This window comes from Cyprinodon tularosa, unplaced genomic scaffold (genome assembly GCF_016077235.1).
Source record: "Cyprinodon tularosa strain WSP-4 unplaced genomic scaffold, ASM1607723v1 ctg171, whole genome shotgun sequence".
Taxonomy (NCBI): Eukaryota; Metazoa; Chordata; class Actinopteri; order Cyprinodontiformes; family Cyprinodontidae; genus Cyprinodon; species Cyprinodon tularosa.
This window is the reverse complement of record NW_024038541.1, coordinates 1849140-1876424: the sequence shown is the minus strand read 5'-3', so window position 1 is coordinate 1876424 and position 27285 is coordinate 1849140. Positions and strand designations below refer to the sequence as shown.

General features: G+C 38.3%; 1 protein-coding gene across 2 annotated transcripts in view; it reads left to right on the top strand.

Moving 5' to 3' along the window:
* The window catches only part of ptch1 (patched 1), an 81949-nt gene that overhangs the window by 30679 nt on the left and 23985 nt on the right, over window positions 1–27285 (top strand). For both annotated transcript variants that reach the window (XM_038281486.1, XM_038281487.1), the window contains exons 3-14: window positions 4471–4660; window positions 5883–5955; window positions 6055–6146; window positions 7262–7460; window positions 9271–9392; window positions 10691–10838; window positions 13234–13365; window positions 13488–13643; window positions 14449–14547; window positions 15603–15728; window positions 24576–24694; window positions 25207–25825. In XM_038281486.1, the coding sequence (XP_038137414.1) occupies window positions 4471–4660; window positions 5883–5955; window positions 6055–6146; window positions 7262–7460; window positions 9271–9392; window positions 10691–10838; window positions 13234–13365; window positions 13488–13643; window positions 14449–14547; window positions 15603–15728; window positions 24576–24694; window positions 25207–25825 (2075 nt within the window). The remainder of the gene's footprint in view (window positions 1–4470; window positions 4661–5882; window positions 5956–6054; window positions 6147–7261; window positions 7461–9270; window positions 9393–10690; window positions 10839–13233; window positions 13366–13487; window positions 13644–14448; window positions 14548–15602; window positions 15729–24575; window positions 24695–25206; window positions 25826–27285) is intronic.

Below are 27285 nucleotides of genomic sequence, written 5' to 3'. Positions count from 1 at the left end.
TGTATGTTGCAATGGGTTTCTAAGCTCCTTTTTTGTTAATTAATTATATTTTTTGTATGTTTTGGTGGCACCAGTGGCCTTTAGAAAAGGGGGCGGAAAGAGAGTGAGGAAGACATACAGCAAAGGTCCCTAGGTCATGATTTGAATCTGAGATGGTTACTGCCTCTGTAAATGGTTTATAAGGTCTCTAGGTTGCACACATAGGGCCGGATCTATCAAAGGTTTGCGTGTATAAAAACGTGAGCTATTTCACTGTGCACGCTAAAAAATGTAAAAACTGATCTATCAACAGCGTGCTAAAAGGATTTGGTCTTTAAAACGTGCTAAATAGCGCCTCTTATCCATTTAGTACTTTTTCTGCAATGAATATTCAATATGGGGCGTTTACACGCAAAAGTGCGTCTTGTGGGAGGAGAACATGTAAATATATTAATTTAGCACTCGCAAAGTGATTTATCAAACCTGAAAGCAATTTTGCTAACGGTATCTGACTCTATATTTAACACGTTTCAAAAGAAGGTGCAAATGGTCTGTATGCGTAATTGCGCACACATGGCAGCGGTTATTGTCGCAAGAAGGGGACATCGAAATGAAGCAAGGAGACGCAGAGAACGCAGTTTTTCACTCTGTGTGAATATTTTTGGAATGAACGAGGAAACGATCATCAAAACATATCGTTTATCCAGCATTGCCATTTTGGAGCTGCAATTCCAGTGATTTGCTCCTCACAGAGCGTCAGCTGTACTTGTTCCTCAATGCTGGTCAGAGGCATCTCATCTACTGTGCCCCCTCCTGTTTTGTTCGCAGATGTTTTGTTATATGCCAGTTTTTCTTTGGTTCGCCTTCTAATATCCTGGTATCTTCTTTTTACTTCATCCACTGTTCGCAAGGTTTCACCAACAGCGTTTACTTTATTACAGATTTGTTCACATATAGCGTTCCTCTGTGTGACAGTCACACTTCTTTGCTGTAGCTCACTTAAATGTTTGTTGGCTTCATCCACCAACACCTCCATTTCTATGGGGTCGAATTTCCTTTTGCGCTTTCTGCTGTCCAAACTCGCCATGCCGCAAACCACAAAATGCGCAAAACCCTAATTTAAATAGGGTGTCTCCTACAGTTTTGCACCTGCCACCAGTTACGCAATCGCTCTTGTTAAATCATCCGCAAACCATGGTTCAGCCCCTCGCGCAAAATTCCAGTTTGCGAGCGCAAATTACTGCACGCAAAATTGGATCTTGATAAATCCAGCCCATAGTGTGAAAAGTGACCCCAAATATCAAGTCATTAATGACTATACAGCCACTGTAGCCCCTTTTGGAATGAAATAGGGGCCATCAGGATTTGTTTGCCTACTGTTTCCATTACTCTAAAAGGGTGTGGAACATTTATGTAAATCCGCTAATGATGTTTAGGGGAGTTTGAAAGTTGTTTAGTGCATGGTGGTAAGAAGAAATCCTTTAGGAAGCCTTTTGTTCACAAAACACCATGGTGAGTTGCAGCTGACTTTATTCTATTTCACATAGTGAAAATAAATGTGTTGATTTTTTTTTTCTTACCTGAAAAACATATTGCAGATGATAACCTTTATAAAGAGTTATAAGGTTCATAAATTTTTCCTTAACTTTGCACTGGGTGCAGCACGTACGGAAATAATTGGATCCATTATACTGCTACGCTACTGTGGCATAACTTAGACCCAACTCAATTCTTTCAACAAATGTTTCATACAAGTTATAATTTAAAAAGTAAACTCTACCAAATACTATGGATAAGTATTTGGTAGTGTCTTGAGATGACATGTGTTGTGAATTGGCGCTATATAAATAGACTGAATTGAATTGAACTGAATAGGTATCTATGTTAGTGTTTGATAAAGAAAAAACGTATACAAACTCTTAGAAGGTTTATTTTTTTCTAAGAATTTACTTGTTTTTACATTTATTTTCTAAAACACAGTAATATAATGGTTAGTTAAAAATAATGATGGAAAATTTTGCAACAGAAACTCATTTGTTTGCCAGATTTGTGTGTTTGTGTGTGTGTGTGTGTGTCTGTGTGTGTGTGTACGCTTTTATATTTGAAGTGAAATAATTCTTTCAGCATTTAGCATTAGCATTTACTGTGCTTATGCCTATGTTTTTCATGTTAAAGACAGACCTAAAGACTTTCCGCTGACTTGGTCAGTGGGGTGGGCCCTGAGATGCACACGGCTTAATAGAGTAGAGTTGAACTTATTCTGCTGGACTCAAGCTGACAACATTCTAGTGAGGCTTTATTATATGAGGAATAGATGATGAATTGTGATGTTTGAAGAAATCATGCTGCTCTTAATTGAAGAGCTAAATACTTAAGAACCTAGTTCTAGAACTACAGTGTGCTGTGGATCGTATTTAGTGCATTTATTTCATGACAGTTATATATATTCAGTCTTACAGCAGTGCTCCGTGCTTCAGGTGTCTTTAAAAATGTCAAGGAGACAAAAAGAGACACTTAGGGCCGGATTTATCAAGATCCAATTTTGCGTGCAGTAATTTGCGCTCGCAAACTGGAATTTTGCGCGAGGGGCTGAACCATGGTTTGCGGGTGATTTAACAAGAGCGATTGCGTAACTGGTGGCAGGTGCAAAACTGTTGGAGACACCCTATTTAAATGATGGTTTTGCGCGTTTGGTGGTTTGTGGCATGGCGAGTTTAGACAGCAGAAAGCGCAAAAGGAAATTCGACCCCATGGAAATGGAGGTGTTGGTGGATGAAGCCAACAAACATTTAAGTGAGCTACAGCAAAGAAGTGTGACTGTCACACAGAGGAACGCTATATGTGAACAAATCTGTAATAAAGTAAACGCTGTTGGTGAAACCTTGCGAACAGTGGATGAGGTAAAAAGAAGATACCAGGATATTAGAAGGCGAACCAAAGAAAAACTGGCATATAACAAAACATCTGCGAACAAAACAGGAGGGGGCACAGTAGATGAGATGCCTCTGACCAGCATTGAGGAACAAGTACAGCTGACGCTCTGTGAGGAGCAAATCACTGGAATTGCAGCTCCAAAATGGCAATGCTGGATAAACGATATGTTTTGATCGTTTCCTCGTTCATTCCAAAAATATTCACACAGAGTGAAAAACTGCGTTCTCTGCGTCTCCTTGCTTCATTTCAATGTCTCCTTCCTGCGGCAATAACCGCTGCCATGTGTGCGCAATTACGCATACAGACCATTTGCACCTTCTTTTGAAACGTGTTAAATATAGAGTCAGATACCGTTAGCAAAATTGCTTTCAGGTTTGATAAATCACTTTGCGAGTGCTAAATTAATATATTTACATGTTCTCCTCCTACAGGACGCACTTTTGCGTGTAAACGCCCCAAATTGCATATTCATAGCAGAAAAAGTACTAAATGGATAAGAGGCGCTATTTAGCACATTTTAAAGACCAAATCCTTTTAGCACGCTGTTGATAGATCAGTTTGTACATTTTTTAGCGTGCGCAGTGAAATAGCTCACGTTTTTATACACGCAAACCTTTGATAGATCCGGCCCTTACTGGATGTGGAGATTATGGTCACTTTCGTACAGCTTCACTTGTAGTGATGTTTCTCTTTCTCTAGGCAGCTGTCTGTGTGGCATAGACAGTGTATCCTTTAGCCATTTTATAAGGTACGCTTGTGTAGTATCAGGCAGTGCCTTCTTATGTCCTTAAATTTGCTATGACAGTCTTTGGCATAGTGATGGAAAATTCACTGACTTTGGCACAGTTCAACATGGCATTGCGCAGACTCTGCATGTTTGTTGATTACACATCCATGATGTGTCGACTACGCTATCCTAAGGTGCACTATCAGATGTGGTGGCTGTGAAGTATATGATGGTGCACTAAACCCAATGTCCGTTTAAGATGCCTTGAATATGGAACATGGTGCATCTTGTAGTTATCAGCAGATTTGTACGCTATGCTTATGAAGACGTGGGCATCAACAATACCCAGGTCGGCTGTCATGGGTTTGATGACAACTGTTTGATAATAAGGTGCCCAAAGTTTGTAAAGTCTCACCAACAATTGTATTTGAGACTTTTTTCAAGTTGTTATTTTCCATTTTTTACAAGACTGTGCAAAATTTAGCCTCAGTTTCCTGCCCCAAGCTAACAACCTTTACACCTTGTAAGATCTAGTGCTGCAGTAGCTTTAATCTTTAATCTAATGACTTAAAAGAAGCTTTTTTAACAGGGTATTTTGTTTTTTTAGTTTTTCCTAACCATTCAGTTGGATCAATAAGCAGGATTCATAGTTTTAACAAGTTTGGGATTGCCAGACAGCTGAACCTTTTTAGCTTACTTATTTTTGCAGTAGTCAACCACTATCAACTAACTACTGCAACTATAATTTTGGATTTAATTAGCTGGATGATTAGATATTTCAACACTGGGATGAAAATCTTGACCTGATGAATACATTCTGTTTTGTCCAGTTGGTGGGCGTGTTAACCAGGAACTGAAGTACACACGGCAGAAGATGGGGGAGGAGGCCATGTTTAACCCTCAGCTGATGATCCAGACGCCGCGGGAGGAGGGAGCCAACATCCTAACTGTGGAGGCCCTAATGCAGCACCTGGAGTCAGCTCTCCGAGCCAGCAGAGTTCATGTTTACCTTTATAATAGGTAACGCTCCGTTATTGTTCTAATCTCATATGTTGGTAGTAGGGATGTGGCACAACCTTTGTTAATAAAACTCTGAAGTTTTTTTTTAATTCAAAGTAAAGTCTGCCATGCAAAAATTATATTGTTGTATGTTTTTAAGTTACAATGAGACTAAATTCTGAAAGCCTTAGCTTTCAGCTTACCCCCGCTTTTATGTATAAATTAGCCTTATTTTGAAATAGGACTGGGCAGTAAATCAATATGAATATATACAGGGATATACATCTGATCAATAACAATAGAATATTTTCATTATTTCCACTGAACTCTAAATCAGAACCACATGGTTTTCTGGGGCATATAGGAAGAGGAAAGGATTTAGCCTCTCAACATCTCACAGCCAAACTGAGATCTAAGAAAAGTTGGTAGCAGGTCTAAATGATTTTTTATCCGGTAAAGGTTGCTTTATATAGGGTTTGTCTTACAATTTAGATTTTGGATTTTTTTTTACTGGTCCTCATTTCAGATAGATAAAAAAAAAATAAAAATAAAAAACAGCAACTACCTAATCAATAGATCGAACTGATTGATTTCAATATTAGAACTGTAAATTCAAAGTCATTTTTACTATTTTTCAAGGCTGCACTTTTAAACGATGAAATTGTCCAGAGAACTGTTCCAAACAAAATTTCTTTTTGTTTTACATTTGTGTAAACAAAATAAAATCATCAAATAAAATCTGTCTAAAAAAAATCTAAAATAATTATTGATACCAACTGTTATATGCAATTTTCATCAAAAAAGGGCCTTGTCATGGAAACCTGATAGCATGTAGTGTGGATCACTCATCAATAGAAATATTACCAGTTTTTTGTTTGTTTGTTTCCAACTAGATGTTCCAACTAGACTAGATTTTAAAGGCCTTTGAAATGGAATATTGTCTGCTTCCAGTCACCAGTTAATTTCTTGGTTTATCTGTCTTACCTGTATTAAGGCCAACCTGGATTTAAACAAACAATAAACAAACCAAATAGGTGGGCTATTTAAGTCAGGAGTAGAACAGTGTTTGCTGTTTTAAATTCTTTAAAGCACAGTTCTGTGAAACCTTTATTTGCTCAATCATAAAAATTGGGATACTTCATTTTTACACCCAATTGCTAAATTCTTGATATTAATTGAACCCATGTGTCATCTCTTCTGAGCTGAATGTATTGTATAACCCTTATGTACTTTTTTTTCTCAGACAATGGACATTGGAACACTTATGCTACAAATCAGGAGAATTAGTCACAGAAACAAATTATATCATGAATCAGGTGAGACGATTAATGCCGTTTTTTTTTTATCTTTTACTACGCAGCTCTTGTTTCAATCCATGTTATTAAGTTATCGTCTTATTTGAATCCAACTTTTAGATAATAGAAAATCTTCATCCCTGCCTCATCATCACCCCTTTGGACTGTTTTTGGGAAGGAGCTAAACTCCACTCTGGAATGGTCTATCTCCCGTAAGTACAAAGATCACTCATTTTAGGAAATCTCAGCACTGCATTGCAGTATATAATGGTACAATGGCTGTTGTACATGCAGGTACATAAAGGGCTGATACAAATGATTAAGCACAAACAGTGTTTTTTCTTTTCTTTTTTTTTGCCAGGTCAGTTGGCAAACTGTTCTAAACTTTGTCTTGGGACATCAGTGAAAACTGAGCTCATATACACTGTTTTTTAGTTTTAGCATTGCATAAACTGCACCGTAACGCTTTCTCTGCATCTTGTATTCACCTCTTAGAAGAGGCTGCTTTGACACACTCAACCTATCCAAAGAGACAACAGAGGACCAAGTGTGTGTTTGGATGTGTGTTCTGAACTCATCCCCTCTGAAGGCTCTATTGTAGTGGTCTCTGGCATGCGTATCTCTGGCAATGGTCTCTCTCAAGCACTGGGCCTCCCGCCATTGTCTGGCTGTTCTTTTGCTAATAGCCTGCTGCTACAGTAATACCCAGCAGACATTTACCTCTGCATGCAGTAAGTGTGCGGCTCTGCGATGGTGCATCCATGTGGGTTGTTAATGTGTGAAAGTGTACCAGTTTGGGATGCCCTCACTAGTGGATGTGTAAATCACTGAGTGTGTCTTTCCTATTGATATAAGATAGTAAATAGGGGTTTTTACTATGTTCTGGTTGGGAGGTTGGGAATAATAACCCAAGCCTGGTTAAGCATGTACAATGTAGCCTGAATGAGCAATTCACCAAAAAGAGAGATTGGAATGTTAGGAAAGGAGAAACAAGGGAGGGAACGGGAAATTATTTGTTGCACGATAGGAAACCGTCCACTTGCACGGAAATTATGTACTGCACTCCAAAGTTTTAACTACTGCTCTAAAGTCGCATTTTCATTTAGTTTGCCACACCATTTGACAAAAAAAAAAATAATAAAAATAAATTTTATATATATATATATATATATATATATATATATATATATATATATATATATATATATATATATATATATATATATATATATAAAATACCTTTTTCTCATTTATCATACTATTTTGTAAGTTTCCTGTATACAGTGGTATAAAAAGAAAAGCTAACCTTTGTGTTTAAACTTTGCAGAGGTGAGAACCCTAAGCAATGGACCAATTTTGACCCAAAGGAGTTCCTCGAAAAGTTACGAAAAGCAAACATTCCTGTGGATACCTTTGAGGACATGTTGGAAAAGGCGGGCGTTGGGCACGGCTACATGGATAGACCTTGTCTTAACCCCGCTGACCCCGACTGCCCCAACACTGCACCCAATAAGAACTCAACTAAGGTATGTACTCAACTACTCAGCATTTTGGAAAGAGACGTTTGAAACATTGTACATTGGAGATGCACCATTGGAAACTGTTGGCAGATTTCTGTTGGCATTTTTAGAACGTTTTAACATTAACCTACTATTTGCTAGTTAGAAATGAAAAGACGTAGCAATTTTTGGTAAAGTGATTGCACTGCAGCTAAGCCCTAACAACAAAAACACCTTTGGCTTGGGAAGTTTGTCTTGAAGGCAGACAACTTGAGGTGAAAATGAAGTCAGAACAAAGATTCTAAAGGTTCATTCGCATCGAATGCGAACCAAAAAAAAAATGGAGTGCATGATAAAAAATATATATGTAAAGTTGCAGTCAGGAGCGAATCGAAAATGAGTGACGAAAGGGTCATGTTTCAAGTGTGCGAATAGAGTGAAGTGACACAGGGATATATGATTGGAAGATGCGCAAATAGACCAAAGCAAAATTTTGCTTCTGTTGAACAATCTGTAAAATTTAGCGACTGGCTAGCTCATGTGATAAATCAGCCATCCTGCAAACAGGAAGCCTGGGTTGGTATCCCATTTGGGGGGAATGCGCTGCCACTGCTGAAAGCCTTCATGCCAATGCCTGCTTTAGGGGCTTGGCGGTCCAGTGGTCAGGGCATTGTGCTTGGAATCCGTCTGAGTTCAAGCCACACTCGGACTGCCGCTCTGGCTCCCTGGGTAAGACCCTTAACCCCCACACTGCTCCCCAAGGGGAGGGTTTCAATGCAGAGAGTTAATTTCCTCTGTACTTGTGACAGTGTAATGACAATAAAATGCTGGGAAAAAAATACGTCATATTAACCAATCAGGGATTGAATGTGGTTGTATTATAGGGTAATTTAGCGTAGTGGAGGCAAAGTCTTTTTCATTTAAGAAACTCACTAGATAAGTGGTAACGCTGGTCCTCGAGTACCACTGTCCTGCAGCTTTTGCATGCATCCCTTCTTCAGCAAACCTGAAAAAATACTGTAAATAGTTAATTACCAGGCCTCTGCTTAACTTACTAAGCTGACAAAGTAACGTGGCCTTTTGTTTCTGGCGTGTTGGAGCAGGGATGCATGCAACAGCAGCAAGATAGTGGCAACCGATGGCAGACGTTGCCTATTACTGATGTAGAGGGTGATCCGTCCTCAGAGGTGTGACACAGGCCCTTATACTGGGTCCTGGGCGGATGTTTGCAATGGTGCATTACTATTCAATGTGTCAAGCATAAACCAGTCAACAAGAAACAGACACTGTATAATAAGCAGGTATGTCAGTCCTTTATTCAGGTTGCTGTAACAGAGAGATCCATCTGGTGGGTGCAGAAGTTTTTTTCTGTTTTGACTTTTTTTTTAGACCTGTCTTTTTTGACCCCTTTTAATAGTTTCTGCAAAGTCGTAAAACTCCACAGTTTGCACATTAAAATGTTCTAGATATCTTAAGGTTTCAATAACTTTTTCTTATGTTTTACAAATACATGGACGGCACTCTTTGTTCTGTGATTTGCAGTCGGGCTGAGCATGTTGGATATTATTATTTAAAATGTGAAAAGAATGTATAAACTATAATGCTTTCATAAAGAGTCTATTTCTGAACCTGCATAAAAATTCTGTTCCTGAAACTGATTCTTTTAAGTTTAGATATCAAATTTAAACTCAATCTCAATTTGTTGCATTCAGTTTTCAGAAATAAAATCTGATTTTTACATTTTTCTCCAGACCTGTTGCTAGCTGATATTACTGTGCATTTTTACGGTTCAATATTGAGTTTTAATTTTATACCCACTGCTTTCCAATAAAAACAGCCTTTCAGTGTGGCGAGGATTCTGAGTGGTGGTTGCTATGGCCTGTCCAGGAAGTACATGCACTGGCAGGAGGAACTCATTGTGGGGGGCACCATAAAGAACGGCAGCGGCCCCCTCCTCAGGTAACCTTCTAATGTTAATATGTAGAGCGCCTCATAAGAACACCGCAGGGATTCTGACGAGGCTTATCCTGGAGACGCAGAATGTTTTTTGTTCTCTTACGCTTTCTCAGTATGCATGTGTGCTGTATATCATAAATCTTGCAATCATTAGCAGATTCCAGTGAAATCCTAAGAGCTCCAGCTGTTGCTGCTCTGCTTGGACACTACGCTCTCACTGACTCTGTGCACACACACACAGGCCAGAGTGATCTATTGCTCAGCTAGTCTATTCAAATATACAGCAATTTGGGGTACATGCACAAGCACCAGGTCAAAGCTGATGCAATTTGTCATGTGCATTCATCCTTCACGTTAATGACCAAGACACAACAGAAAACAAAATTCACAAAAAATTGAATCTTATTAGCAATAACTGTGCTATGTTACTGTTAAAGAAATTACATATTGAGTGTGTGCAGAGTGCGTACCTATATACTAAACTGTGATAATGACACAATTACTTATGAAGAAATGCACATACACCTTGTTTGCAGAGTACAGTGGGATGCATTCTTGGTGTTTTGTGGTTGTGTTTTCATGGTGAGGTTGGATCATTACAGTGGCGCTGCGTTTATTCACATTGTGTGTGTGTGTGTGTGTTTTTGCTGCTGGCACTCAGGTTTTTAGATCTTGTTTTCAAACTGCCACCATTACCGTTATTATCACAATACTACAAAGATCACATTCATAAAGGCAATTACAGGCTAATGATGCTGCTTTGTTTTGTTGCGTTTCGATGATGTGAAAATACACACACTGACTCGAGCACTCTTCACAAGTTGCTCCCTAGTCAAGTCTCACTTGTTAATAACTAATCACTTACACTACTTTATTGGCTTGCTAATGTGCTCGTTTAGGCTGTGTACTATTCGTTATGTTTGATATCATGGCTCATAAAAGGAAAAAAAATAGTCCAGTCAAAGTTTCCCGAAATACACGACTCCACCTCCTGCTTGGGGATTGATGATTTTTAGTTTAGATTAAAGCTAACAGCAGATTGTTGTTTTAAAAACATCTCCTATATATATATATATATATATATATATATATATATATATATATATATATATATATATATATATATATATATATATATATATATATATATATAATTTTTAATTTTTTTTTCTTCCACATGCCAAAGTTTAGGGAGTAGTTCATGTGTTTTTTTAACCCTGCACCTGATACTCTGACTTTCATTCAGCTTTGTTTTGTGTCCTTCATCCTTTGATTCTTCTTCTTCTGTGTGTGCACTGCAGTGCCCAGGCTTTACAGACCATGTTTCAGCTGATGACACCAAAGCAGATGTTCGATCACTTTCGGGACTGGGAAGAGGTTTCCCACATCAACTGGAACGAAGAAAAGGCTGCAGCTATACTAGAAGCCTGGCAGAGGAAATACTCTGAGGTGAGGGCTAACGGCTAAAATACGGCAGGGAGAAATCCACCTTAAATCCTCTGCAACCGCATATTACATCACAGGCCGGAAACAGTTGTACATGAAAAAGGACTCATCTAGAGTCTGAGCCCCTGATAGATAGTCGAACCTCTGCTGGTGTGTGGTAGAAGGGATGAAGCTTCTCACTGCTCAGTGTAGAGAAGCAACAGAATAAAAGAGCCGTTTGTGTCTGGAATACATTAAGAGCGTGCTGGATATCTCTCTTTTACACACACACATATGCAACTATTCAGAATTCACACACAATCACTTTCCCAGCTGTGGCCCCATTGGTGGCTCATGTGTGACATCATCGGGTCTCTGTTTTTGGGGGGCCCAACTCTGTTCCACATGGCCCCATACACGTGTGTATCTGTGTGGTGTTGATCTTTTAAATAAGGAATAATTGACTTTAAAACGAATCAAAGAGTTGAAAAGAGGTGGCAGACGTTGTTACTATGTAATATGAATATTTTGGCTCGTCTGCAAAAACATTCACACATTTCGGCATGTGCAAGTTTACATGTGGGTGTTATAGTGTGTCTTACACAACAGATTTAATGCTTCCCTTTAAACTGTAACTGGAATGTGTCTGTCTTTAATAGTAAAACACAGAGAGAAATTAAGGTGCTGTCTGCCTAAACTCCTGCAGTAGTTTGCATAAGTATTCACACCCATTTAACTTTTCTAAATATATTACGTTACAACTAAAAATCTCATTGTATTTTAATTCAATACAATATTAAAACGGTTGTGCTTTATCGTGACAGAAATAGTGAACGGATGAAAATTTGCATTTTGATTAAATTATTCTTTTGAAGAGCTATTTCACTACATATTGTGGATTTTCTGGTGTTTCTTTACCAGTTTGAAACATCCGGAGCCGTTTTCTTTAACTCTTCTTTTAAAGTAGCTCAATTTTATTAAGATTTAATAAGAGATCAATAAAGAGCATGTTCAGATTGGTTAAAAGTTTCTATCAAGCAAAACCAGCTGATTGCATCCAGTCACTGACTTGCAAGACAGGCTCCTCCTGGATGAGCTTATGGTCACAATTTGTACTTTCATTTGTGACTGATAATCTATCATTTATTTATCATTATCAATATATCTACTTTAACCAATATACATTACAGAACATCTTGGACTGCGATAGCTTCCTATGATAGTAATATATAGGGTGAAACATTTAATGTGGCAAAGTGAACAGCTGTGTATTCGTTAATAAACCATTTATTATACATGCTTGCTTTGAACTGAGTTGTTGTAAAACTTATAATATTGTGACATTCGCCATCATTATTGCAATTCTACTGTTAACCTCTGAAGTTGGTTGGTTGCCCTGGATTTTATTTGGTAATATCTGGGGGAAATGGGTTGAATCAGGTTTTTTCTTTTTTTATTCAAACAATTTTTAGATTTTTAAGGCATTGAGAGAAAAACATCCTTTTATACTTTAGCTTGTGCTTTATAATTACACAGTCTGTAGTCACAAAATCTTGTAAAACATATTAAAGTTTGTGGTAGTAAGATGACAGAGAGGAAATTTTTCGCTTTTATCAATCTAATTAAATGCAGGAGACCTCACACTGATTCGTGCTCAAATGTCAAGCTTTATCTTTGTTTTTCCACCTCATTTCTTGATTGTAACATTTTACCAAACAGTATTTTTGTTTTGGTTTTGATGACTTAATGCAATTGCATGATGAGAGCCATTTTTACCATCTTTTGAGTTTGGTCACACTATTGTTTACGTTGACATGAGGTTTTTAAACTATGCTTAAATGTGTATCCTTACAGGATACTTTCACTTATAAAATTCAGCTGGCTAGGACACTCGTAAAGTTACAGATTTCCAGTCAAAACTGATCTAAGTTAGTTCAAATAACAAATAAAACAGTGTAATATTGATACCCTGTGCAATAACTGTTTCTCTATATTTGACACCCAGTGCAATATACATATATATAAATATAAATATCTATCTATAGAAATTCTGATGTAAACACCCTATGCAATAACCCGGTATAATCAAAAACTGTCGTATGTGGACACACTGTATATATCCTATGCACCTCTTTCCGGCACCTTCTTCGCCTTTGACTATTTGAACTGATGTAACGAGTAAATTTCTCCACTGTAAGATCAATAAAGTCAATCAGTCAATAATGGAGCTTTGTACACTCACACAAAAAAAAAATCAAAAGCCAGATTCAATGTTGTGGTTTTTTTTTTTGGTTTTTTTTTTGGAACTTACAGATATACATTGGATTCATTTTAACAGGTTTAAAGTGAGCAAATCAAACCCTAAAAGCTGGTAATTTTTTTGATAGTCCTGTCTTGTTTTGCAAACATTCCTCTTCAGGCAGTGCTGCAAAGTGTGGCGGCGAATTCATCCCAGAAAGTGTTGTCCTTCACCACCACCACCTTGGAGGACATTCTCAAGTCTTTTTCTGAAATCAGTGTTATCCGTGTGGCCAGTGGATACCTGCTGATGGTAAGAGCTCAGCCAGAACTAAAGGCAAAACTTTTATAGTTTCCCTTCAAATAAAATAAGTGGCATAAATGGTAGATAAAAGCAAAGAGAATGTTAATTATTATTTTTCTGTCTGTGCCCAGCTGGCCTATGCATGTCTGACTATGCTGCGGTGGGACTGTGCCAAGTCCCAGGGTGCCGTGGGGCTAGCTGGCGTCCTGCTGGTAACGCTCTCTGTGGCGGCCGGTCTGGGCCTCTGTTCTCTCCTGGGAATCTCCTTCAATGCTGCCACCACGCAGGTAACTCACACACATGATGGAGGGCAGCTTCCCTTCAACCAGCAGTCAGGAGGGTCAAGTTATTGTTAACTAGATATACGGGATATGAGCTGCTCCAGTCCCTGTTTCTGTGGACTTCAGTCTTTTTTAGGTTCTCCTGGCTTAAGTCAAAATGTCACAATGAGAGACATACTATTAGGCCAATACATACTATTAGGCCAATATTCACATAACTACTAATGCTTCAATCTGTTAAATCTATAGGAATTTAGAGTTTATGCATGAGGGCAGTGGTCTCTATGACCAAGTGGAAAGTAATCATCTATTATTTTTTTTATTAAACTTGTGCAATTATTTTATTATGTAATATTTTAGTGTAGCTTTCCCAGCAATAAACTAAGCACACAATACTTTAAAGCAACACATTAGAAAAGATCAAATGATCATCTGTTATGTCAGACCTTTGACTTGATAAGAAAAAAACTGATGTTTCTTCACATCTTTGATATCACCAGCAACAAAAAATGAGAATGGAAACTATCAAGATGTTAAGTCAACTTGTTATATATTTGAAGAAAAGAAATATAAAGCTAAAAAATTTCAAGATTTTTGCATATTATTTTTCTATGTTTGACCATAGGGAATCAGTCGGTCAGGCTTATTGATAAAGTTTATTTTAAACCATAACAGCCTAATGAGAATGAAGAGTTATCACGGAGTCTTAAAAAAGACTCAGGGTTGAGTTCTCAGTACAATTGCCTGTCTGGGTGCTTAAAATCTGGAAAAGATACTAAGCAGTTGTATATGTGCTGGTGGCCTTCTGCAGGTTCTCCCCTTTCTTGCTCTGGGAGTTGGTGTGGATGACGTCTTCCTTCTCGCTCATGCCTTCAGTGAGACCGGACAGAATAAGAGGATCCCATTCGAGGTGAAGCAAAACATCCCTATTTACGCTGCTCCTTCTCCTTTTATGTCTTATCTCCTTTGAGGAGGAATGTGTGAAAGCCTGTCTGTGCCTGTGAAGTAACATCGGACAGTGCATGTGCCACACACTTAGCCCATTTATCTAAGCAATGCCTCGTAGTTTTTTTTTTTATCTCAAAGCAATCTCTACCCTTTTATGCTAAGTATGAATGTGCATGCACTTTTTTTTTTTCCAAATGAAATGTGGTCTGTATGTTTCAAGTGATATGAGGCACAGATTGTAACATGCAGAGTGTATTTCTTCATCTTCTCATGGGACGTAATTGTTTGGATTTTGAACTGTTCATCTTGAGGCATGTATTTGCTTGTTTTTGTTTTCTGCTATTCCCCTCCCCTTCAAGCTCTCATCATCACCCCCCCAAAGCTTCCTTTGTGTATCTGAGATGAAATCTAAACAGAGCTAAACTTGATCTCTGCTCTGACACAAACACACATACATTTTATTTTAGTTACTAACCCTGATCTTTACTTAAACCATTACCTATATATTCCTCAACCTTACCTTAACCTAAAGTAAATCAAACCATACCTTTAAACCAACTCTCTAACATTGGGGGTCTACCTCATTAGGATCAACCTTTAGTCCCCACAAGGCCTGTTGATCCTCAGAAAATTGTAAATATACTGAGAACAGTCCTAAATAGGTGACATATGCAAGTAATACACACACACACCGATGGACATGCCTACAGATGCTCCCTGTGTGGTCCTGTACATCTCTAGATCTTTACCTAGTTAGCCAAAAACCGTCCAGGTTTGTTTGCATGTGAAAATTCTATTTCTGGTTTTGTTTTCGCACCTTAAAGCGAGGCAGACATGCCCTGGAGAATTTTCCAAGCACTTTGGGGCTTCAAAAGGCATTGCAATCACTGTCAGTCAGAACGGTTTAACTAAATCGTTCATAATGTGGTGCGTTACACATCTACCGCGGGCTGAGAGCTGATCAGAGGTTTAATAGCTTTTCTTTCCATTTTGCTTTGCTGCTTCCGTCTCTGACAGGACCGTACGGGGGAGTGTCTGAAGAGGACAGGGGCCAGCGTGGCTCTCACCTCCATCAGCAACGTTACGGCCTTCTTCATGGCTGCCCTCATTCCTATCCCAGCACTTCGAGCTTTCTCTTTGCAGGTACGCTCAGAGCAGCCAGTGTGAAAATGTGTGCATGGGAGTAAGTAAAGCTCCTGTAATCATTGCCATTAGATTTCTCCAGACTGTTGTTTTATTGATTTCATTCATCAAACTGAAGGAACTGGTGTGTTTTTCCTTACATCCACCCGCCCCTCTCTCCCTCCTTCTTTGAGACTGTCAAGCGGTGGTCCCGGTCTCTGTCCAGATTGTGGCCGGCTCTGTGTAACTGAATCCGATTGCATGTGCGAATGGGTGTTCTTGAAATGCCTTGCTTTGGTTTTGTGTGCAAGAGCTGAGCAGAGGCCCGTATAGTCTGTGTGGGAGGCTTGAAAAGCAGCAGACGGTCTAGTGTGTGTGTGTGCGCAGAATGTGTGTGTGCGCATGTGTGTGTTCCCGCTCTAACACCGGGAGAATCAGAGGAGAACTCTGACTTCTCTAACATCTGTCAGTAATTATAGACGTCACCAGAGCAGTTTCTAACCAAATGCCTCCAATAATCACAGACTTGTGAATGCATTTGAAGGCTCTTGGTCATGACTATACTGTACAAAGTTAAAAGGAGAATAAAATATTCCTGATTACCTTTTTTAAAAGGCAAAATAGTTCCAGCAGTAGAGTGAAAGTTATTGAAATGTGTTTGAAAAACACAGCAGCTTACTGTTTGGGTCAGTAATAGAACACTGGCTATAAGCCAGTGGTGTCACAGTGATGGGTCTATTATGAATGATTGTTTTGCTAAAACTATGACTTCATTAAATCTGGTAAGATGTTTGTCATTATTGTTGAGTAATGCAGGTGCACTAAGATCCTGTAATCCAAAATCCTCTAATAAAATGTCAGCGTCATGTCTGTTATGGTGATTAAGTATCTTGCTGCACTACCATAGTTGCAGTGGCAATATTTTGGTTTTGCAAAACTGAATGAAACATTCCTGCACCACTTTTAAAACTAAATTTTATTAACAGGGGATTTGGTATAGATGGTAGGATCAGTAAAGATAAGCAGTGCAAATAATTGTTCACCTTGAAGAATCTATGCCTGTATGCCACACCTCACTAATGATTGTAGATTCTGCTGCTCTTCTGCTTGTTTTTCTTCTGTTATGGTATATGGAATGTCAATATTAAGAGAAAATTTTGAGTCAAACTTCTGCATTTGTTTTTTTTTATCTTTGACCTGTCCCTTTAGATTTTCTGTTATTATTCAGTAAGAATTATAATAACTAGTGCTTTGTTTAGACATAAAAACAGTTCTTTTGCTCAAAGTCTGATTATTCTGATTATATAAGCATTCAATAATAGCTCCAAGCCCTAAAACTGTGCTGCATTGTTGATAGATGCAAGGTTTTGCATTGAGTTAAAATAGACACACAATGGATCTGTAAATTAAAGCATAAACAAACTATTATAATTTGCACATGTAGGTATTGGTTATATTCCAGTGACTATTGTAGCCCCCAACCTTTGGTCCACAGCCTTAACGCTCCTGGAAAAATTGGAGCAAATCAGTAGCTCCATGGATAAAAAGATTTTTGGAATTACAGATATTTACTATGCAGATAAGGGCTTATAGCAGCTCTGAGATATCACACCAGAGATAAAAACTAAAGATGGTTTGACAGAAATTGCTCTTTAATTCGGAAATTATGAAAGAAATATCGATGTGAAAGTAAGGATAGATGAAGTAGAGGTGGAGCGAGTACTGTAGATACAATAAAATTCTTTGGTGTGGTTAACTGCAAAAAAACTAATATTAAATATGTTAACACTAAACTATCTGGAAGCAATTTTCAGTAAAGCAAAAAAAAAAAAAAAATTAGAAAGCACTAAACGTTCTCTACCATTTCACAGATTTTTGAAAAAATATGAACTATTTTGCAGAAGTTTGGGATAACATCTATGGGATATCACTCAAACTGCTATGCACAGTGCACAAAAGATTCATCAGGAAAGCTTATGAGGGTAGCCATCGTGACCATGCTAATCCATTATTTATCTTTGCTTGCTTAAGTTTTCTGATCTGGTACAATTTCAAACCCCACAATTGCTGTATGAAAATAGAAATAAACAGCTGTCAGACAGAATACAAGAACTTATTGAGAAAGGGTTGATATGATTACAAATGAATGTACATTTCAATAAATACAGGAAAACGTGGAAGTAACTCGGTGTCCAAGCATGGCTTTATGAAAAGGCTTAAACTGGTTTTAATATATGACTGGTCTTAAGATAGATGGATAAAGTGGGGTTAACATTATGGGGCACATTTAGTCACTGTACACGGGTGAATACATTGATGTATACATTTTGCAATGGTTGTGGTAATATACCCATGGGTAATAATTGTTTTATTGAAGTTGTTTGTGGGCACCTGTGAATGATTATATGTAGCAACTGAAGCGCCAACTTATTAAACTAGCAGCACTATTTTTCAACGTCAAAAGTAATTTACAGCACTGCATTACAAATTTCTGTGCATGTGACAGACAAACATCATTGAACTATCTTGATATTCCTGCTTTTTTGTTTTTTTTATTATTTTTTTGTTTAATTAAGAAACATTTCAAATAGATTAGTTTATAGTAAATTTTAAAATACAAAGAAATCCATTATGACTTTAAGGTTGCAGCAATCAATCACTCATTAGTGTGCTCAGCAGTGTGGGGGTTGGTGATCAATGTGTGTGTCTGATCAGCTGCAGCTAAAACTTGTGCTGCAGTTACTTCATCTGTACCCATCAATTGTTATGTTGTTGGTCACAGGAGCGCGCAACACGCCCCGCCGTAGGGGACGAAGTAGAGTGACCCAATGTCCCAATTTGTATGAGACTGTGACGAATTTTTACTTCCATCCTGTTGTCACAAAAATCCAAACAATATCTGCATTTGGCTGGGTCAAATTATAAAAATAAAATAAAATACAAAAGCAGACAGGGTTCCTAGATGTAAAGCAAGAAGAGCTGCAGTTATTTTCACAGAGCTGCGCCAGCTGTCACTCAGAATACAAGGCAATTCTCCATGTCATGGCCAACATGCACAAGATGCTCTTAAAGTAGAACAGGAAAAAGATTTTATTAACTATCAGTTAAAAAAAAATATGATAGAAACTACTTAATACAAAAGGAAATGAAACCATTGCAACGTTTTCAGTATGTTTTATAGCTGAGAGAGGCTAGTGAAACGTGATTCTCAGAGAGCTTTCTTTAAAGTTTGCCAAACTTATTTTTACATATTAAACAGAGGGGTGCTCGATCTAAAGAAGCGCTGTTAAAAGTCAGACGCATAGCTGTTAAAGCCTCACATTGTCTCTCTTAAAGAGGATGATCTTTTATTTCCAGGTGGATCATCTAAATTAGTGGTGCTCCTAATTGTCAGTCATTCTGGTGATCTACGTGCTCGCCCTGTCCTACGTGCATGTAGGCCGTCCTACGTGCTCGCCCTGTTAGCTATATTTCTCTGCTCCTGCACATTTTCAGATGTATATCTGCGGTGAGCTACAGTTTCATTAATTCATTGAAGCTCACCTTTCTCACCGCGGTTCTTTGAAACTGGGCGAGGGTGGTAAGAGAAAAGTGTGTACGAAGTGTATGAGAAGAAAAGCCTCAAGATAGGCAGATATATCCTGGAATGCTTTGCACGGAGGGCTCTCCTCGCAAAGCATTATGGGATTTGCTGTCACAGCAGTGACAGCGATGACTAATAACAAAGATGGTGCAGGCGCTGTGCTGTGGAGAAGTTGCATGACCAACGGAGCAAAAACCAGTGATCATCTGTCTAAACGGTAAGTTAACTGAGCTCGCGATTTAGTCCCCGCTCTATATAGTGATTTAGGGCGGCCGTTCGGACACAGTAATCTTGTATGAACTATGAGAACAGCAACTTTTAAGCAGAGCGTACAGGAGGAGACATGGGTTCATGCATGCTCTCGCACGCGCATTTTTTAATTTTTTTTTGGAGTGGAGGGAGCGGACTCTATAAAAATAAAAAAAAAATCCTCCACAATACCTTTAAGTATCATTGTTGTCTCACATTTGTTTTTCTACCATATTGTGAGTAGTTTAGTAATCTGTATGCACACACTGCAAAACGTAGTGCACTGTTTAGTAACAACATAGACTTTTCATATTTCCGTTACAGCCTGACAGCCTCAGAGCTGCGGCATGCAAAGAGAAAGACATCCGGGTTAAAAGTGCCTCTTCTTACCCAATGATTGTTTCTACCACCCTACTGCTACTGATGATTTCTGAGCTATTTCATCTGCAGTTCCTCTTCTAAAGGCAAACTTTCATTGCAGTTTTTATTGATAACATAATCCACTTCCTTCATACTATCTTTTTTTTTTGTTTTTTTTTTTTAAGAAAGTTGGACATTTTGGTCATCCACAAAAAATAACAGCATTGCCTCAACCTAGATACATAAGCTTCTCACATTACGGTCAGACTGAATCCTGGAAATAATTATGTAGACCAGATTTGATCTCATAAATGTTTTCAAACCTAAGTAGCCCATCTGCATAAGTAGCCACGTGCTTACTTCTAGCATGCAGCTTATTGGCACACATAAAAAAAGACTGGGTAGAGCCAAACAAAGCCCCTGTGTGAGTTGTGGATTTCCCTCCCTGCAATATGCAAATTAAATATACAGTGCTCTGCTGTTTTTCTCCATATCTGCTTTGTCATTGTGTTAACTTTATTCGTGACACTCAACATATCTTGGATGGAAAAAACAAAGTTTTACTTTGTCATTAAATTGTCACTGTCATAAGTGGATCTTTTATTTATAATAATTGAAATTACATTAAATTACATTTGGGGATGAAAGGGAATGATATTATTTTAGGCAAAAAAGTATATGTTTTGTATTATTCCCATAAGCGACAGATTTCACTGTGAAAGATGATCAAATTCTTCTTTCATGGTTTTCTGCGCCTGGGGCTCCAACTCTTGTTCACACAGGTACACACAGCCCAGTGCTGTAAGATGTCGCCACGTTTAGTATATTGCCATGTGTGGATAGATGGCTTTAGTACAGCAAGTCTGTCTACATGATCCATTTACCCTGTGTGTCTAATCCATGCTGCTTCATTTTGTATACTTGTGTACCACACGCACATTGGCATGCCATGCATTCTTTACTCTTCTAGTTTTGTGTACAGGAGGACAGAATTCATAAAGAAGAGCTCATTGTACCTGTTTATTTGCATGAAACGCTTCACCTGACGGATTGATTTATCACTTAACCTCCTTCGCTGCTTCATTTTCTCCCTTCAGTATCAATCGCATTCATAACAAACATTTTAAGATGATTCTTTTTCCCACTGGTGGTGTTGGAAAGTGTGTTTTGATGTGTGTGTCTAGTTGGTGTTAGGCTGTGGTTTAAGTAGGAGGTTGTACAGTTTTTAAGCTGAACATTTGTGCATTTTTGTGTGAGTTGTCTGTGCAGCCGCAGTGCCTGCTCATCACCTCAGAGCCCGCGGGCCTCTGGCTTCTTGGGTGGTCTGGCACACACACATGCAATTGTGTGCTTTTCTCTGCTTGTGTGTGTGTGTGTGTCTGTGGCGGTCTGGCAGCTACAAAATATCCAGATTGTGCTCTGGGCAGGGCCCCAACCCCCCAGCCTCTGTGCATCACCTTCAAATACTTAACCACAACATTGTACTGGCTTCTTTAACACATACACATGCCTTGCTTTTTTTCCCTTGTTGTTTCTTGCTTCCCAGTCTCTGTTTCTTTCTTAAAGGAGACACAAAAAACATGTTGAAAGGGAGTTTTTTTTACTTTCGACAATCGTGACTTTTCTTTTTAAGCTGTATGGAGCCTTCCCAGTCATTTTTACAGGCTGTTCATCTTTATAGTTGTTTTCCGCAATTTGGGCTTTGTGTACTTGATTTTAAAAGTTGGGGGTTCTTTGAAATAAATACTTAAACTTTGCAAAAGTATTAATTTCTCTTTAAACCACAGACCTAATATACTTCACAGAAAGTTTTAGATGGACTGACAAACTGTGGCAAAACTGTTTAGTAGAAATAAAAGAATATGTTTAAAATTTATAAACCTTTCTACAGATTTTCTACTGGATTTAAATCTTAAGCTTTGACTAGGCCGTTTTCTTTTTCAAGCTTTATTTAACTGGGATAGTCCCAGTAAAATGTAAAAAGTTAATAAAAAATAATAAATTTTCCAAGTGGGCTGTCTCAAAGGTGGCAACAAATAAAAGACAAATGTTATACAATTCAAATAGAAAACAGAAAAATATGGATAATTGAGAACAGGTTATTGACTCGGATTTAAGAAGTTGATGTTTGTAAGTAAAAACACTAAACAACGAGGTGCTGAAGCTAAAATGTTGTAATTTGGCCCAGATGCAACCTTTTTTTTGCCTAATTCAGTCCTAGCAAAAAGGACAGAAAGAAGCAGCAAGTTACATGATACATGGATCGACATTTCTCAGTGAATTTGCATGACAGATATAGGCTGGAAGTAGTCAAAGTAAGGCTTCGTAATAAAAAGTTAACCTTTAAGTAGCCAAACCAGACCATCCCATCAAGAATCTAAATCATATTGGTATTTTGATTTTTTATTTTATTTTTTTGCAGTTTATAATAAACCTTAGAAAGGTGAGAAAGATAGTCAAGTATCCACAGTGTGACAAAGCAAATATATACCAAAGATCTCTACAGTCCAACACTTATAAAACACTTTCTAAAGATAAATATTCAATGTTAATTTTGCTTTTTGACAAGGTTTCCACATGACATTTAAAATGGAAGGTGATAGGGTCATAATTCAAAATGTCAGATATTTATGTATTTGAAGCAACCCTGCTTCATTTCCTCCAGGATAAAACACTGAGGGGATCTTTAGAAGCAGCTTCAGAATAAGTATCATCATATTTACAGTAGTACGTTGCCAACAGCTTGCTCCAAAAAAACATAAGTGGGAAATTTTCATGCTTCGCAGTGTCAAATATGTCTTTTGACAAATCTGTGAAAAGAGCCACATTGCATTATTTTGTATTAACAGCAAATATAATGTTGTTCAACACCTTTATCACAGCTGTTATGGTCATATGCCTTTTTTTGGAACCTAATAGGATGCGATAATAGTAGTGTGATATAAAATATTTTTATATTATAAGTTACAACATTCTACTTGACAGACAAAACATTATAACTTAAAATCCTATAAAATAAACACATGAGGAAAAAAGGGGGGATAAAAAGACAACTAAAATAATTTATCTTCAAGAGCTACAGGAATCAAATTGTCAGAGTACAAGGTTGAATCTAAAACAATCTAAGTAACCGAGAGCTAAATGTTTGGGTATTTCATGCCCACTGGTGAGACAACACATGTACATCAGTAGATTAAGAGCTAAAAAAAAATGTACACAATATTTTGTGGCATATTTTCTGGTGGCCTGAGAACCCAAAGCTCAACGAACCCCGGAAAGAACCCCTTATGAAAACACTGGTAATATTTAAAAGTGAATCTCCTCACCTCTGTGCGGCCCCAGCTGTGTGGCTGGTCAATCAGTGGCTCTCCTAGAGTGATACAACTTGTTCAAGTTCAGCGGAAACACCATTTGTTAAAAATAGGCTCTGTGTATGCACCTTGAAGCTCTATCTCTCCCGTTCTTTTCCCTGAAAAGAGATCACTCAGGAAAAAACTCTTTAAATAACACTTCATAACTTATATGTATTAAATAACCAGCAGACATGACAACAGATTTTGATAGAAACTGTAATCTTACTCAGATCAGAGAAGTTGCTTAGAATATACAGAAGGCAGCTGCTCACCTCTCAGGAAGTGGCGACGATTAACAGTTAAAAAGGCATTTTATACATCCCCAAGTATGCCACATCATCACATCATTACATAATACACGTTAGGAGATGAGTAGACATCCATGGCTCCAGCCTTATCAAAATATTACACTTTTTTCTTAGCTTAAGGACACCTCTCTCACTCCATTTCCAAATCTTCGCCACATACAGAATGAGGATTATATCCGGACAGAGGAACTGTCTTAATTAGATAAACTATTGTAGAAAACATCCTTTCTGACATGCAACAGGCAGCTAATATTAATGTGCAATAAACTCACACATCATCAATGATAATTATCCTAACACCTTTACCTGGTCAATCACAGATTCTGACTTTTTTGCTAATTCTGGGAGATTGGATATGGGCCTATAATTAGTTAAAACTACTGGATCACCAGCCTTTAATAAGGGGAAAACAAAGGCTGATTTCCACACTGAAGGAATTTCCTGTTTTTCCACACTAAGGTTTAAAAAGATTGCTTGGAGCTTAGCTACAAATTCAGCTGCCACCTCTAAAAGCAAGAGAAGGCTCTAAACTAAAGTTCTCACCAGAGAACACAAGATGAGTTACACAAGGCGCAGCAGAATCAGTTCCCGTAGAAACCGAGCTCGGTCTGAATGCACCTCAGCACTTACATTGTGTCATTTTTAGAAGGCAAATGAAATAAGAGAAAGAAAAATAAGCTTTAAAAGTCAGCCCAAAATATCGGCAGTATATATTGGGATCGGTTGGGCTAATGTCAAAATAATCGGTATTGGCATCAGCTTTAGAAACACCTGTATTAGTTGATCTCTGCAACAAACAATAATATTATAGAACTGAATTTCTACAGCTAGTGATATTACAGTTATCTAGATTATCAGTTATTAATTTATATAGAAACAACAAGTGATTAACTATTGTCACACTAAGCTATGGAAGCCCAAGCAGTATAAACAGATTTACATTTATAATTGTGCATCTCTCTTGTCTTTCAGCTGTTAGGAAATAAAATCACTTCCTTTTTTATGTTTCATGCAGGCCGCAGTGGTAGTTGTGTTTAACTTTGCCATGGTGCTGCTCATCTTTCCCGCCATCCTCAGCATGGATCTCTACCGACGAGAAGAAAGGCGTTTTGACATCTTCTGCTGCTTCTACAGGTAAGATTAGTTCTTAGTTTTCTAAATTATATGATTTTCTTCCTTTTATCTCCTTTCATGTTTTTTTTTTCCTCTGGGCTTTTTAATCTTCTAAGAAATGGCTTCAGGACAACATTATCCAAACAATAATCCGTCTTTAGTCGGAACCTAAGTAGAGCTAAAGTTGTCTCTGTCTGTCTGGCTGTTCAGTCTCTTCACTTTGTGCTTACCTGTCACTGTCTTTATTAGATTCTAGCAGTTTTCCCTCCAGCCCGGGCATGCTTGTTGGCACTGTGGTAGTGCAGATGTGTACTTGCGCTATTATGTTCCATTGTTGGATTTTACCACTATATTTCATGCAGTTGGCAGACAAAGATCCCAAATGCAAAAAGGCTGAAAAATATTTCTAATTGATGCATTGTGGGTTTTTTTTATCTCAAGGAATTGAAGGTTATACTGCTTTTAATTCCCCATTTGGTTTCTCTTCTGTTGTAATGGTTTAATTTTTTTTATCCCTCTGTTTACCTGTCCAGCCCATGTGCCAATAGAGTGATACAAATCGAGCCTCAGGTGTACCTGGATGGAGCAGATGCAGGACGCTACAGCCCTCCGCCGTCGTATCGCACGTCCCCCCCTTCCTATCACACCCCTCCCCCAAGCTACAGCAGCCACAGTTTTGCCCAGCAGACCCAAATCACCATGCAGTCCACGGTGCAGCTCAGAACGGAGTACGACCCCCGCACCCAAGCTTTCTACACCACAGCCGAGCCCAGGTCGCAGATCTCGGTGCAGCCGATCAACCCAGTTCCGACAAGAAGCAACCACAGCAGTGACTGTTACAATAACAACAACAACATCAGCGGCAGCAGGAACAGTCGTGGCAGCAACGGCACCAGAGGTAACGCCGCCTCCGCCACCTTCGCCCATCATTATCCTGCAGCCACATCCAGCGGCTGCATGGTTCCTCCGGGTGACTCAGCCTCGACGACCAGTCAGACGCCAGAGAACAACAGCTCCACGCGGGACCTGCTGTCTCAGGTCGGAGACGCCTCCATGGGCCTGGGTTGTCTTGAGCCTCCCTGTTCACGTTGGACCTTGGCCTCTTTCGCTGAGAAGCACTATGCTCCATTCCTTCTGCGACCCACCACCAAGGTCCGTTTAGCTTTTTATTACATATTTGTTGTTTTAAAAAATGAAAACAAAGAGAGAATAAATGGTTCAGTTTGGGGTAAAGGTGTATTTATTTCACAAAATCACCGGGGTGATAATTTGAAAGGAAGGGTTAGTCAGAGTGAGTAGATCAGAGGGGGGAAGTCTGGGGTGGGGATTGTGGTCATTTCCTATGTGAGTCACTCACACACTCAGCACGGTCTGACCTCAATCTGGGTGGCCACTCCACTCAGCTAAAGTACATCTGGTGGCCTGTTCTTACCAAAAAGCTTCACAAAAGCATGACTGCTTCTGCAACTTAATGTAACTTAAAATCACACTGAAAACTTCCCCCTTTTTTGGGAGCGATTTTATGTGATCAACACAAACATATTTTTAAAGTAGTCGAGAACACCTCTATAGTTTGGAAAATAAAATCCCAAATTTGTAGCATGTGTGTTTGTTCTCCAGAGACTCTACTTTTGCTAAAATTAAGTATTTTTTTGCAGATTGAATGAGCAATTTAAACTTTGACCAGCAACATACAGAGTGAGGGAGGTGTGGTAACAGGATTGTCACATCACTTTAGTTTTGTGCGTTTTAGTCTTTTGAATTTAGGCCAATGAAAACTTCATCCAAATATTTGGATCTGTTCACCTGTCATAGCCTGGGAAAACAGGAAAGGGAAATATCTTTCAATAATGTTTTTTCCCTTTTTCACTATTCTTTGAAGCCCAGAATAGAGTTCACCACTAATACTTGTCATAGCATGGTAGGTTGCAGTTGTCATCCAGTGTTTTGTATTATCAAAACATAGAAGGAACAGAGTCAACGTTTGGGATATATTTTGTTACCTGGTAGTCTACTATAGAAATCCTCCAGAACTTTATTATTGGCTTGTTTGTGTGTTTTATTCCCTTTATGATTCTGCACATAGGTCAGCTGTATCTATGCTGAGATGAAATCAGATTCTAGTGGACTGTGCAACTCTTGAAAACACTTTTATTCAGAAGTAACAGAGTAAGGGAGGGTGCATGTTATTCTTAGTAAATACATTTCAAAAGCTCAGGCATAATTTTCGTTCTACTTGTAAAGGAGGCACTGATATCTGTTGTTTTAGCTCATACACTGGGAAAAAAAATCTAGAAATAAGTAAAAATTTCTTAAATCACGTGTATTTATCCTTAATTTAAGTAGGTAAACGAGATAGTTTGCCTATGGATTGAGTTTTTTCACTTTTAAAACAAGATAGTTAGATAAAATGCACTTGAAATAAGATAATACAATTGTGTTTTCTTATTTTAAATGTAAATTGTCTTGTTCTGTTGGCAAAATGTCTCTTTTACATACCCAATCCAAGAGCAAATACACTTATTTTAAGAAATAATGACTTACCTAGATTTCGATTTTATCACCATTTATTTTTCTGTTGTGATCATGCATCAGTCTTTCATATTTTTGTC